Source organism: Silurus aristotelis, assembly GCF_946808225.1.
Source record: "Silurus aristotelis genome assembly, chromosome: 7".
In the NCBI taxonomy this organism is placed as follows: Eukaryota; Metazoa; Chordata; class Actinopteri; order Siluriformes; family Siluridae; genus Silurus; species Silurus aristotelis.
The window spans coordinates 21479329-21495416 of NC_139580.1; the positions used below are offsets into that span (position 1 = coordinate 21479329).

Here is a 16088-nt window from a genome sequence, read left to right on the forward strand (position 1 = left end):
CCCAATTAAAAAAAAAAGTTGGGATGCTGTTTAAATTATCTGCTGTTTAAATTATCTGCAAATCCCATGAACCCATATTTTATTCACAATAATACACAGAAAATGTCACTAGGTTACGTATGTAACCCTAGTTCCCTGAGGGGGTGAGCTATGTTGAAACGCTTTGGGAACGCCTCACATTGCTCTTGCTCTGAATCGAGTGTAAAATCTGGCCAATAGGCAGTCGTGACGTCACTGGCGGGCGACATTGCGCAAACCAGGAAGCTACAAAATGGGAGCGCGATTAGAGCGACATCAGCTTCTGAAAAAAGCAGAAGGTAAGCGCTGCAGGGATGCAGGGAGTATGGCCTGTTGACGCAGCTCTTGTTCCCTCAGGGAACTAGGGTTACATGCCTAACCTAGTGACGTTCCCTTTCAGGATCTTCAGATGTGGCGAAACGCTTTGGGAACGAGTGTCCAATCATGCCATACTGACCAGTCCCTGCCTAATGTGTCTGAGCACAACCTGCATGCAGGACAGAGGAGCCGGGAGTGGCTCTGATGTCGAGGTCATAGAACCTTACAAAGGTTCTATGACCTCGACATCAGAGGTCATAGAACCTTACAAAGGTCAGCAGGGTGGACCAGCCCGCAGCGTTACAAATGTCCTGGGGCGACACGCCAGGGGACCAGGCTGTAGAGGCCGCCATACCCCAGGTGGAATGACCATAAGAAGACTCATAACAAAGGCAAACGGCATCCACAATCCATCTACTGAGCGTCTGCTTATTAGCCGGTAAACCTTTCCTGTGAGGGCAAGCAGACGAACAGCTGCTCTGACTCCCCCCCCCCCCTCACAGGCCACAGCCACAGCTTCCATAACTCTGGGTGGGGTAAACCAGGGTTCCCCCTGCCTGTGAGAGGTGATCCCTCCTGGGAGAAATTTCCCAAGAAGGTCACTCGAGGAGGGACAGCAGCTCCCTAAACCACGGTCTGCCAGGCCACCGAGGTGCCACCAGGAGGAGACGAGCTCCTTCCTGGCGGATTCTCTCCAGAACTCAAAGGAGCAGCGCAATAGGGGAAAAGGCGTACAGACGTATCCATCCAATAGGGCTGGGTGAGAGAGAGAACCAGAGAGGACAGTGCGAAGTCTCCCGAGTCGCAAACAGATCCACCTGGGCTCTTTAATATCTCTGCCATATTTGCTTCACCACCTCGGGGTGGGGCCTCCATTTCCCGGGCCTCGGCCCTTGCTTAGAAAGGGCGTCTGCTCTCCAGTTCAACTGACCCGGGATGTAAACTGCTCTTAATTAAAGGAGTTTTCCCTGGGACAATCGGAGGATCTGCCGCACCAGCCTGTACAGGGGGCGAGATCGGAGACCTCCCTGGCGATTAATGTACGAGACCACCGACATGATGTCCGTTCGGACTAACACGTGGCGAAGTCTCAGGTCTCGTTGGAAGTGTTCCAGTGTCAAGAACATGGCCATCATCCCCAGGCAGTTTATGTGCCATTAAAGATGTGACTTGTCCCACCGACCTTGGGTAGTTTAGAATGCGGATGCCCTTAAGCCATAGCGGGACTAGCGCCGCATTCATGCACTTGGTGAAGGTGCAAGGTGAGAGTGCTAGGCCAAATGGGAGGACCCGATAATGGTAAGCTTCGCCCCAGAAAGTGAGAGTGGGGCCTGACCCACGAGGAAGATCACTCTCCTCGAAGAGTGATTTCTGGGAGCAGAGAGTGCAGATAGCCATACGGCTACAGCACGGACAATCGTAAGTTGAGCATGCTCCACTCTCAAGCAAACAACGCAAAGCTCATGTGTGTCCAACCATTTTTAAATTGATGGCTATGACACATCTCATAAAACAGGGCCATGTTTATCACTGTGAAGCATCACCCTGCTGTTTTAACAACAGTCTGTATATACATCTGGAAACTATGGAGATTAGTTTTGGGAGAGAAATATATTCATTCGTGTCTGATACAGGATTCTAGCTACTTAACAGTCTTGGGTCTTTTTTGTAATATTTTTTCCATGTAATATGCCAAATTTTATATTATGACATAAGGCTGACATTATTCAAAGCAACTTACAATTAACAGAAAATTTGAAGCTAAAGGACCTTGCTCAAGGTCCCAACGGCAATAGCTTGGTGGTGCGGTTCCAGTCAGATGTCTTTACCACCGAGCTTACCACCACAACTTCCCAATGGATTTTGCGGGATTGTTGTTTTTTTAATGTGGCTGTTACTGCAGAAAAACTGCATATTTTGGCAGTAAGGAAATGTGTTTTTGCGTCTGGATCATTATACCAATTCAACATGTTGAAGTGACTGCAGCAAATTTCTTCTGAGAAATGAGACTGTCACAATCTATATTGTAAATTATTGCATACTGGAAAGGAATTATTTCATGGGCTCCTTCATTTGCTCATACAAACTCTTGTCATATTGCTTATAAACAATGCTTTAATATCAGAGTGGTAAATTCTGACAGTAGAAAAGTTATAATTGCCACATTGAGGTTCACCAGGTGTGTTTCTGAAAATATTTTTAGTCTATCACCCAGGTTGAGTTGACTTCGTTAGGGGAGTTATAGCAAACCAGTTAAAAGCATCAATTACTGTGACAGAAATCTGCAGGATCTCCAGGTACCTGTGAAACTTAAGGCATGAACACAATCCTCAGGAATGAACCTCATTCTTTAGGCTGCTAGAAAAACAGTCACAGTGGTGCAACAGTGGCAGTCCATATTAGTGGTACCAAAGCAGATCAACTGGAAAGTGCGGTGTTCGTTTAAAAAAAAAAATTGCACAAAAACCCAGATGCACCAGGTCACTGCAGCAACCCTAACATCTGTAGTTTACAATGTGTCTGTCACCAGGGGCGACACAGTCATAATAATGCCACAGTCAAACCATAAAGGTATTCAGAAAGCACATGCAATCTGCATAAAACCAGTAGGCTCATAACACCCATGTAATATTGTTTAAATGTTGATGCTTCTGTTTTTCCCTCGACAGAATGACTTTTTAGGGCAGTCATATAAGCACCTATTTTTATATCGTTTGATAAGCATTATACTGTTGTCTGCTGGTAATTGGTGTGGTTGCCAGGGTGTTTGCACAGGCTGCATAGGAAGCCTAAAGCTAAAAGCCATGGCCTGATTGTCACAATTATTGAGTGAAAGTGTAATCAATAAAGTGGCTATGCTGAAGTAAGCTGATAGTATAACCGTTAGGTATTATTAACAAGAAGTCATAAAATGAGTAAAAAAACAAGTCTAGAATATCATATAGGAATTGATGTGTGTTGGCTGAGGAAAGATAATCACAAAGAAAAGAAAGAAAGAGAGCGGGGGTGAGTGAAAGTCTTGAGAGAAAGATTTTTAGAAAGAGCAAACATCATAGTTTAAAACTGATTTACAAATTCAAGCAGAGAGAATTATTTGAGAATTACAACATCAACTCCCAAAAAAGATTAAAAGAAGCTGGGATGTTTACCAAAAGGTCAAAAAATTAAATTGTAGCTTAGAACACAAATGAGTTCAATAAGATAAAAAGCGTTTGCCAGAGAGCAAGACTGGTCACAGGCTTAATGGTTTCTTCTCTATAGCACAGTGGACAGGTATATTTAAGCAAGATTTTTTTTTCTTTTTCATGCTGTTTTGTTTTCTTCACAAAAATATATGTTAAAATTTTATTTAATTACTGGCAGATTCTCTGACAACAAACTGTTCAGCTTCACTCAATTCCTTCTGGATATACCAGCAATTTGCCATTATAAAATGTCAGTTAGAGATGTGGTTTAAAGAAGAGAAAACTTAAATGATGAAATTACCAGCACTGTTGCCTGACATGCAACATATTGAGAAATTTGTAGAGAACCTCTGTTTAAAGTTAGATCATAAAAGTCTAGACAGTGTAAAATCATCTAGGCTAAAAGGAGACCTACAAATTACTGATAACTGATTCATCAGTTTTGTAATTTTAAGGTTTGCATACAGGTTTGTTTTGCAGCTTTTTTTGTAATAGATAATAAACTAAGCCTGGATGCCAGTGCTCTAACCGTTTTGATTCCTCTGTATATTTTTCACACCATGACACAGTATTTATTCAAAGTCAAAATCATTAAGGATTTATCAGTTCTTTATTGTGCTTAGACAATTTGAGGAAATGAGGTGACTTCAAGGATACAAAAAAAACTATATTCCAGTAAATTATACGGTAATAAAAATCCAAAGTCTTTACGTTGGACTTTGCATGTATTCAGGCATTACATTACATTAGGCATTTCTAGTAATTAAGCAGCAACCATGTTAGCCAGGTGCAAAAATTCTAGTAGTTGTCATTGACAGAACTGTGCTCCTAATGGCCGGCCCTTTTTACTATTTCAAGGGTCAAGGGCCATTTTACCAAGAGCTCTGAAGAAATATGCATTTCCAACAAAATTTTTATATAGAATCCATAATAGTCAAATGGGTATATTTCACATTTGAATGCTCAAATATGCTGCGAGTTTAATAAGTAATTTTTAAATAGCGAAATGTGTTTTGACAACACTGTAAACTGTACACACTAATTAGCCACATATTGGTTTAGAATGTCATCAGTTATCTACTTTTGCGCCGGCTCTAATTTCCTGTCAGAATTCAAATACTGATGATGCGATTAGTTGCCCTAATCAGCGAGCAGAGTCTCCAAAGCTGCTCATGACACTTATCTGATACAGTATCTGATGCTCTCATTAGGTCCTTTTGCCAAAACAAAGAAACCTAATCTGTATATTCATTGTGCATATATTGGTCATAAGTCAGAGATCAATTCTCTTTCCTAGTCAATCGTGGGTGGCTTGTAAATACATGAATGCAGAACTGAGCATTCTGCTTCAAGGGGGTTCAGTTGTGCTACAGGATGATTTGCCTAACATTCATCCTTCCAGACTGGTAGCTGTCATGCAACAGGGAAGGCACAGCTAACGAATGGCTATAAGAATGAAGGAAAATGAACGTTCAGGACTTAATATTTTACACTATAATATGAATAATCTCTTGTTTGGTGTATAGCAGGATTCACACTGTAGTGTTTACATGACTGTAGTGAGATGCTTTCACACTTCCAGTCTGTTTGGGCTGACAGTCACAATAGCTCATTAAATCCTTTCCTTGGCCTTATCAAAGTATTGGCAGTGCACTGAAGGCGTTCCCTCAGCACTGTGAACCTTTGTTCATCCCACTGCCTCTGCAGCCTAATGTGTAAATGACCTAGGATTAAGCTGTCACTAATTGGTGAAAACAGCTGAGCCCATAGCTTGGAGTTATTTCAGCAAGTTGTGGGCAAACATGAAGGACTTTCTGTCGAGCATCCACCCACACATCTGCCCCATCTGTGTGAGAGTGACCATCATTAATATCTTTAATGGTAATGCGATATAAGCGTTATTCTGAGTAGGAGTTGCAAAGACTAAAGCAGTCACCGCACTTACAGCAGTCTTCAAAGGCATGAGCAATGTGGTCTTGAGAAATGCATATTGATGGCCCACACTATTACACACACATTTTATATCCTAGCTAAAATGATGTTCTGAACGTCTACATTGATACTGCTGTGTGAAATTAGCAAAGTTTTAGCAATATTGTTGCCTCAAGGAGAAAAGCTTATCAAATGGAAACAGGAGAGTGTGTGTGTGTGTGAGAGAGAGGGCGAGAGAGCCTCCCACTCATGTAGACTGAATGAGAGGAAACCCAGCCTTGACAGCGTGCCAACATGAGTTTTTACTGTGTGGATATGTGTTTAGAAACAGCTGAGCATTTCCCTGTCTACATTTATGTGTGATATGTCCTTAAACGGCTTTTCTCTTTTTTTCTTTTTTTTTTCTTTTTTTTTGGAAATTGCCATCATCCCCTTTTTGTAGGTGGTTTTTTTACAGATTTACCAGTGAAAGTTAAGGAATCATTAAGTCTTTCAGCTAAACGTGTGTTGTTTTTCCCCTCAGCTCGACAATGTTGATGAACAGGCAGCACAGATCCGCCGAGAATTGGACGGAAGACTGCAGCTCACTGACAGAATCGCCAGAGTATGTCAATCAGAGTTACAGGTTTAATGTGGTTTCAGAGTTACACCAGATACTCACTTTCCACTTTATTAGGAACACTTGTAGACATACATGCAGTTATGCAAACGGCTATTCATGTAGCCACAGCTCATGAATGTCTCAAAGAAACTGGACAGATGAAGATTAGGAAATTGGGTTGATTTTTGATGTGGATATTTAAGTTCCTGTTGCTTCCTGTCAGCTCAACTTAATAACAAGGTTTTTCTGTCTACAGAAGTGATGCTCACTGGTTGTTTTTCTTATCATTCTGAATAGACTAGAGATTGTTGCGAGTGAAAATATATGTATATATTTTCTGTAATATTCAGACTACTCTTACTGGCACAAACAACCAGTGATTGTTGAAATTTATACATTATCCACTTATTACAAACCTGATTCCAAAAAAGTTGGGACACTGAACAAATTGTGAATAAAAACAGAATGCAATGATGTGGAAGTTTCAAATTTCATTATTTTATTCAGAATACAACACAGATGACATATCAAATATTTAAACGGAGAAAATGTATAATTTTAACGGAAAAATAATTTGCTTTTAAATTTCATGGCATCAACACATCTCAAAAAAAGTTGGGACAAGGCCATGTTTACCACTGTGTGGCATCCCCTCTTCTTTTAATAACAGTCTGGGGACTGAGGAGACAAGTTACTCAAGTTTAGGAATAGGAATGTTGTCCCATTCTTGTCTAATACAGGCTTTAAGTCTTAGGTCTTCTTTGTCGCATCTTCCTCTTTATGATGCGCCAAATGTTTTCTATGGGTGAAAGATCTGGACTGCACCCGGATCCTACTTCTACGCAGCCATGATGTTGTAATTGATGCAGAATGTGGTGTGGCATTGTCATGTTGGAAAATGCAAGGTCTTCCCTGAAAGAGATGACGTCTGGATGGGAGCATATGTTGTTCTAGAACTTGGATATATGTCTTTCAGCATTGATAGTGCCTTTCCAGATGTGTAAAGCTGCCAATGCCACACGCACTCATGCAACCCCATACCATCAGAGATGCAGGCTTCTGAACTGAGCGCTGATAATAACTTAGGTTGTCCTTGTCCTCTTTAGTCTGGATGACATGGCGTCCCAGTTTTCCAAAAAGAACTTCAAATTTTGATTCGTCTGACCACAGAACAGTTTTCCACTTTGCCACAGTCCATTTTAAATGAGCTTTGGCCCAGATCATGTTTAGATATGGCTTTTTTTTTTTACCTATAGAGTTTTAGCCGGCAACGGCGAATGGCACGGTGGATTGTGTTCATCGACAATGTTTTCTGAAAGTATTCCTGAGCCCATGTTGTGATTTCCATTACAGTAGCATTCCTGTATGTGATGCAGTGCCGTCTAAGGGCCCGAAGATCACGGGCATCCGGTATGGTTTTTCGGCCTTGAGCCTTACGCACAGAGATTGTTCCAGATTCTCTGAATCTTTGGATGATATTATGCACTGTAGATGATGATAACTTTAAACTCTTTGCAATTTTTCTCTGAGAAACTCCTTTTTGATATTGCTCCACTATTTTTTGCCGCAGCATTGGGGGAATTGGTGATCCTCTGCCCATCTTGACTTCTTAGAGACACTGCCACTCTGAGAGGCTCTTTTTATACTCAATTATGTTGCCAATTGACCTAATAAGTTGCAAATTGGTCCTCCAGCTGTTCCTTATATGTACATTTAACTTTTCTGGCCTCCCAACTTTTTTGGAATGTGTAGCTCTCATGAAATAAAAAATGAGCCAATATTTAACATGACATTTCAAAATGTCTCACTTTCAACATTTATTATGTTATCTATATTCTATTGTGAATAAAATATAAGTTTATTAGATTTGTAAATTATTGCATTCCTTTTTTATTCACAATTTGTACAGTGTCCCAACTTTTTTGGAATCGGTTTGTATTTTATGCATTATAAAATTGTCATATTATTATTGTGAAACGAATAAATGATTTGATAGTTGATTTGATAGGTGTTCCTAATAAAGCGGCCTTAAATGTGCTTATAATGTCTGAAATAATATACCTGATAATGATATGCCTAGACATTACTAAAGTATTTCTTCTGTGTTGAGTCATGTTTCAGCGGTATGGTTACATGACTAGAACGCTTTACTGGGTTTTATGGAAACGACATATTGTTTGGATCACCATGATCACAAATAATAGTGGGGAAAAAAATTACTTTTTCATTTAGCATTCCATCTCACATTTCCTAAATATACTTGGTAGGAAAGGAAGTTTCCTAAGTTCATATCCAAGGACATGGAGATGATATATGTGGAGGAGCTGAGGTCCTCGATCAACCTTCTAATGGCAAACCTGGAGAGCCTTCCTGTAGCCAAAGACTTGAAGCCCAAAATCAAGCCAAAACTGACCCCCATGAACAGCTTTCTGGATATAGGAGATGAGAATGATTTGCCACTCTGCAAATCAGATGTAGTGCTGTCCTTCACCCTGGAGGTAAGTGCAAAATATTCTACTTTGTGCCTACATGTTTGCTGTGCTTTTAGGGTTTTGGGTGCGAGATGAGACGCAAATATCTGGGCTGGCCATAATAATTGGAATATTTCCATTTCATTTGCTTTTGCCAATTTTTTGTCCTCCAAGAATAATTTAGTCCAAAGGGCTTTTTCAATGTATGTAGCATGTAAACCCAGTCACCAGCCGTCGAGTTGCTGGTTATGACAGTAAGGGTAATTACCTGACACTGTCTGCATAATTAGGCATACACACATCAGCTGGTATTTCACATGTTTTGAAGGAAAACACCCCATGGGAACACAGCCAATTGTACACTTGTTTTTGCCCTATTTATACACATGCTAAGGAGAGAGCAGAAGAGCTCAGACTTCTATGCTTTCATCTCTGTATACAGTATTTATGTTTAATAACTACAGACAGAACCTGGGGGCTATGGCACAATGACAGGACCTGGTGGACTATTTGTAAAAAGCAAATATTAACATTATATATGTGTATGTGTGTATGTGTGTATATATATATATATATATATATATATATATATATATATATATATATATATATATATATATATATATATATATATATATATATATGCTTTGTCATGCATATTTGTAACATTTACCATGTCTTTAGCAGTTTACACAGTGTCTAACATTACGTTAATTGGTTTCACAAACAAATAATAATTTAAATCTAAAATGTAGTGTAATGTTAGTAATCAAATGTCTGAAAAAATTTTTTTTATATATATATTTATATTTTTTTCTTTCCATTGCTTTACAGATTGTGATCATGGAGGTACAGGGACTGAAGTCAGTGGCACCTAACAGAATCGTCTATTGCACCATGGAAGTAGAAGGAGGAGAGAAACTTCAGACAGACCAGGCTGAGGCCTCAAGACCACAGTGAGTATAGATCACCCCGAATCCTGATCTAGTTTGTCTTTCACCACAGCAGTGTTTGGATTCTACAGATCGGACATCAACTAGTGGACCACGGTGCAGATATGGACCCATAAGAGCATTTCAACAACCACGCCCTGTCCAGCAAGCAAAGTAGACAATTAAATGAACAACTGACCATAGATCAGTGACTTTAAACATGAAGCAGTGCAGATTCTGTAGAAGATTTTCCCTTGAGGCGTATCCATGAGTATACATTTATGTAGTCTGTTTAACTGAAGGCAGCTCATTAAGAGCAGACACTAGCTACAAAGTGAGAGACATTGGGCCAGATGGAGGAGGGTTTTGATACACTTCTAGATATACTTTCACAGTTTATTTTTTCAGTTTATGTACCATCCAAATCATTATCTACAGTCATGTGGACTCTGTAAACAACCATTAACCCTATGTGAATCAAAGTATAGAGCATTACTTACTTATGTCAGAGTCACACTGGTGAATGTGCCCTTATGATGAAGGCAATCTCTCTAGGCAGAAACAACAGCAAAGTAAAACTGCTTTTTTCTTTAATTCAGCATGGTTCCTTAATTGGCCAGTAAATGCTGTCTGCTGTATAATTCATAAGATTTCATGAGTACTAATGATTGTATAAATATCAGTACCACTGTGTGGTTTTAAAGCCTTTTTGGTTGTTGAAATGGGAGTCCTGTAAATAGTCGATTCAGAGTCTGCATTTTAGAGACCTTGGATCCAAAGCCTGTGCAGTAGATATGACTAGTTAAAGTTATGAGTTACAGTACTGTATAATTGCTGAATATGCGAAATTGGAGTAGTATCATTTTCTCAGGTGTATTGACTTCATCATGGTCAAGAAAAGACATTGGAGCTATTTGACATAAATTTGTCATTTAAATCACACTAATGTTAGTATATGTAGCTAATGAAATGTACCAATGAATAAAATGTGATATTAAGCAACATTTACACATAACACAACCTTTTTTAATGATGTTTTTCTAGTTCCGACATGTTAAACTTCTTTGAGTTTTCACTAATATTCTTGAAATAAATAGTAAATAATTATTAAATCACTTTAGCCTGGCTTTCACCATCACTATGTTCACACACATTGATTTGCTAGTTATAATATGACTACAAGCATCTACAGCCTGTGGTTCATCTGTGTTCGTGAGGCTTGACATCATTGCTGAAACATAAATCATCTCATGAACCATGCTCTTCAATTTATCAGTGATTAATTTATGTTAGACACAGTCATCCTAAGGAGAAATACTGGGTATTAAGATATTATGGACAACTGAATTTGCACAAATGATTGATTCAAAATGACAGTTTGCCATCTGTACCTCTCACTAAATTGGGAATATTGTACTGCAGTCAGCCACTAGAGGGCATCAGAGACGTTTATATTTTACTTTTATTCCCCTGCCTATATATATTTGAATATATTTGTGTTGACTGGTTGTGAGTGCACTGTGAGGAAAAGCTACTGTTCTATAGGAAAGTGTGTGGTTTTAAATGTTTACCTTTTTTAAGTGGGTTAAGCATAAACTATGTCTAAGAACAATTATGGTATCTGTTGCATGCTACATGCTAAAACCTAAAGCTATAAAGTTATTGCTGCTTATTCTATCTTTGTTTGGGGTCCTGATTGTAGCTCCAGAGGCTGGGATATTTAAATAGCAGCTAAGAGGAAAGATTCATCAAGTTGAGACAAGCTCCGCTGCACATGGTATTTGACCAAATGCAGGCTGCCCTTTGCACGTGTCATCTAAAGCCCTGGATGGATCGATATTTCAGTTCAATCTCATTTAATTTCCTCATTTAGAATCATCTATCATCTAGCAGAGTGCGGGAATAAGAAATGGTTCATTTTTTGGGAAAGACAATAATGCACAAAAGAGGGGGGTGGATTCATCACTTAACCTTTAATAGAGAAGCAAAGATTTAATGTAGTGATTTATTCTCTATTTCAAATTGAAACAACTTTTTTGAGTAATTGAATTTAGGCCTGGCCTTTTGGATAATTACATCATATTTACCTTACATGCAGATGGCAGAAGGCTCATTTATGCAAAGAAATTCAGTCCTAATTATGCAGAATTATGTTAATTATAATACATCTGCGTCATTATTGTGTGTCATTCACATTTTCATATCTATATACTTAGAGATGGAGAGGACATGTATAAGGACAGTGTGACAGCAGTGAAATGTGCAGTAGGAACGACAGACTGGTTCAAGGTGGGGCTGCATCAAGGTTCGGCTCTGAGCCCTTTCCTGTTTGCAGTGGTGATGGCAGGTTGACGAACGAGGTCAGACAGGAATCTCTGTGGACTATGATGTTTGTGGATGATATTGTGATTTGTGGTGAGAGTAGGGAGCAGGTTGAGAAAAGCCTGGAGGGGTGGAGATATGCGCTGGAGAGAAGGGGAATGAAAGTCAGTAGGAGTAAGACAGAGTACATGTGTGTGTATGAGAGGGAGGGCAGTGGAGTGGTGTGGCTGCAGGGAGAAGAGGTGGAGAAGGTGGAGTCAACAGTGCAAAGAAATGGAGAGTGTGTTAGAGAAAAGAGTGCAGGCAGGGTGGAGTGGGTGGAGAAGAGTTGCATTGGGGAATAGGGGAAAACAAATACCAAAGGGTGTGGGTGGGTGTGTGTGTGTGTGTGTGTGTGTGTGTGTGTGTGTGTGTGTGTGTGTGTGTGTGTGTGTGTGTGTGTGTGTGTGTGTGTGTGTGTGTGTGAGAATGTGTCAATGTATGTGGTCAGAACTATTCAGTGCTATTAGTGGTAATCGGTTGCCTTAGCAACCAGAAGGTTTAGAAATGACAGCTCTGTTCGTATCAGTATCCACTGAGCATGCTTTGTAGATCAAGGTCATTTAAAGTCTCCACATTAGGGATTTAGATCTACATCTGGATATCTGTAAAACCACTTTGTGAAAATGTTTATTTAAAATCGCTGTACAAATAAAATTGAACTAATGTTTAATTTATCCACAGTAGGAGTGTGGTTAGTAAGCTACTGAATCACATTGATAAAATCTTATCCGGCCTCGAGTGTCTCACCGCACTGGCCAGCAACAGCACCTGCTCCTGTTTACTCTGATAGAATAGTTTTAAACAGCTCCAGGTGACACATGGATCCGACTGACTGGACACACCTCAAGGCTCTTTTCACTGAAAGGCTATTTTAGGAGACGTCTTCATTTTGTGTGTCTGTGTGGGTAAGAGAGATCTTCCACATGAGCGCCTGTAATTCCGAGCAAGATGCAAATGTTTTTTATCATGTTTCATTCATCTTGTACCACAGTGGCTTGCTAATAATGAAGCAATTTTTAAATTGTTTTGTTGTGATGTTGTAGACAATCTTAGCATTGAAAAATGTTAGGTGCTGTTGACTTAACTTATTTATACAAATGAGCAGTTGAGGGCTTTGCTCAAACGCTCGAGTGTGAGCATGGAGGGGCTCGGATTTGAAGCTATTCCCCGCTTAAATTACAGCAGCTATAAACAATCAACAATTCACTTCTTTCTCTCTTTCTAAACAATAATAATTCCATGATAAAAATAACGTAAAAATGAGAGCAATAATATTTATTTATTTTTCAACAAGCACTACGGTGTGAACTGAAAACTGCTGTGACTGAAAACTAATCATACTTTTCTTTTTGTCGGATCTGAGCATGCAGGGTCTTGATGATTTTTATGTAGGTTAATAACTGCATTTCATTGCCTCTGTACCTTGCACAATGACAATAAAGTTGAATCTAATCTAATCTAACCTAATCTAATCTAATGGTCTTTTTATGTCTTCGCCACTAGGTGGCGGAGACTTTTTGATTTGGGTTGTTTGTCTTTCAGTTCTTTCCAGATTCTCAGTAATGGTTTATCTCAGGAACGAGTGCTGTAATGTTTGTAGATTTTATATGGAATATTCATTGTAGCCTTCAGATAAACAGATTAGATTTTAAGGGTTTTTAAGGCATAGAAATGAATGTTAATGTTAATAATAAGAAGAAGATCCAAAGTGCTACTTGTTTGTTTGCTGTTTTTAAATCCTCTGTATACCCCACACTATAACGAAGACAGTTTCAAAGCACAAATATGAGTCAAAACAAAGCAAAACTTTTTCAGGGGACAGGAAGTTTGCCAGTCAGGCCAGTAATGATATTTAATATGATCTGACCACATTCATCACTACTGAGACTCTACCATTCTTTAAACAGCTCAAGGTTTTCTTTCACTAACACCATGTGTGTACCTAATGGTCTTGTGTTTGTCTGCAGATGGGGCACACAAGGAGACTTTACCACCACTCACCCACTACCTGTGGTCAAAGTGAAACTGTTTACTGAGAGCACTGGAGTCCTGGCTTTAGAGGACAAGGAGCTGGGCAGGGTGAGTGTCACAGTCCAATCCTGCAGAGTTTAGCTGGATCCCTCAGTCATCACACCTGAGTCAATTCAGCTCTGTGTTACAGTCTACAGGATGAATTAGGTGTATGGAGTGAGTCCCTGTGAACACTCCTGATTTAGAGTCGAAGCCATATTAAAGTCAATCTGAATCAAATCCCCATCTGCAGTGACGGCGAAGCAATACATTCGAATTCAAATGCTGTCTTTGTTTTACAACTCAGTTCTGTAATTTCACTCTTGTGCATGAGTAAAGCATAAACTCAATAACTATTTACTGAAATCTCAATACATTTAATATATACTTATTTAAAATCATAATGTACAAAGATACTGGTTCAACCTTTAGCCACATTATATATTATGATACTCATTTTATAGCAACCACTAACAGACTGTGCATTTCACTCCTAGGCCACTCTTTAGTGGTGTCCTATCTGAATCAATCCACTCTTAATACCATCAGTATAACACCCTGGCTATAGAAACTATCAATATTATTCAGAAATGCAGTATAACAGAGCTAGTGATGTTTGCTACAGATGTAACAGAGTTTATGTAAAAAAAAAAAATAAAAAAAAAAAACACGTCACATCATGTGTTGCCAGGGTCAAACTTACCTGTGTGTCGCAAATGACCGTGGCAACACATGATGTGACGGCTAAAATCTGGTTCTCCAACATAGATCCTGGACGCAGCGCACCCGAGACAAGTGCTGTAAAATAAATACAATAGACTATTTTGAATAATTAAATACATATTTATAGACAAAAATATTTTAAAATGTGTCAGTGATTCTGCAGAAAAGACCTTGCCGACCCTGACTGCAACATGGGAACTCAAAATAAACCCAAATTAATACATTTTAATAAGTGAATTTCTTTTTTATTATTAATTAAAAACAATTTTGATTACTTAATACAAAATATTGTATACAGTATTTGATTCGTTTGAGTATATTTTGTTTATTTGTTAGTGTTTATAGCTCTTACATCATTAGGAGATATGCGCAGTCAATAACGAACACAGAAACAACTTACGAACAAATTCATAACTCGTTCGTAAGGTTGGGACGCGTCTGTGTATGTAACGTTCGCTGTCCCACTGACTCGTATCACAAATTTTGGGCAAATGAGTTTGTAGTTACATGTTATTGCTACACTGAAAAAGCTTATGTAATAGTTATGTAAACGTAATGATGAGACAAAGAACAATGTTTGGTTTTTAGGCACTTTAAATCCAATCCATTGTATTAGCTCAAACTTCATGACACAAAAATGTTTGTGTGTTACAATTTTAATGTAAGTGTAAAGGATTACTGTCTCACCAACTTTACCAAATTATGTTTTGCTGATGATCTTACACTGTTTAGTAACTTAATAAATGAACAAAACTGCATAAGGGAAAAAAAATAAAGGGAAAAAAACTCTCAAAGGGCTTGCTTTGTAGTGCAATCATTTTTATTAACTTAAACCCATAAACGACTAGTTTTGGCCGGGTTAATTGTGTGTGTGCTTGATGAAAGAAAGCTCAGAAGTCATTACAGCTCAGGCTCCCAGGGTAACAGATGGAGACTCCCATTAGAGACCCTCAGTATGCATCTGCTCCTCTTTTATCTACTTTGTTCTCTCTTTAGTGCATCTCTCTATATTTTTTTTCTTTTCCTTTCTTTAATTTATTAATTAATTCACCTTTCAATCTATATTTTGTCCCATTTATTACTATTTGCTCGTGTGTTTTTTTTATGCTTCATCTTTTTGCTCATATGTTCTCTTCCTAACCAGGTGGTACTGAACCCTACAACAAATGGGCCCAAAGCCACAGAGCTGCATAAGATGATCATCCCAAAAAACAGCCAGGACACAGACCTAAAGATCAAACTGGCTGTGCGTATGGACAAACCACCAAACATGAAGCACAGTGGGTATGTTGACCCTTTATTCAGCACAATGATCAAAGTGGTCAGTCACTTGGAGCTGTTATGTGCTGGACATTTCACTTAAGAAGAATAATGGTTATAATAAACAATATGCTTGAGGGTAAAATTGATTGGCCAGGCAGAGAAACGATTGATGCTGATGTCATACACCTGTAATGCAGCTTCACTCTCTTTTATGGATGGATATTTTCATTGCAGAGATGTTCTATTTATTTAATGTATCTTTTACAGAAGA

At 38.9% G+C, this 16088-nt stretch overlaps 1 protein-coding gene across 4 annotated transcripts in view; it reads left to right on the top strand.

Moving 5' to 3' along the window:
* Window positions 1-16088, top strand: part of cadps2 (Ca++-dependent secretion activator 2) — a 123649-nt gene that overhangs the window by 61139 nt on the left and 46422 nt on the right. For all 4 annotated transcript variants that reach the window (XM_083545977.1, XM_083545975.1, XM_083545976.1 and 1 more), the window contains exons 4-8: window positions 5977-6057; window positions 8322-8552; window positions 9360-9481; window positions 13789-13900; window positions 15699-15838. In XM_083545977.1, coding sequence (XP_083402103.1) covers window positions 5977-6057; window positions 8322-8552; window positions 9360-9481; window positions 13789-13900; window positions 15699-15838 — 686 coding nt within the window. The remainder of the gene's footprint in view (window positions 1-5976; window positions 6058-8321; window positions 8553-9359; window positions 9482-13788; window positions 13901-15698; window positions 15839-16088) is intronic.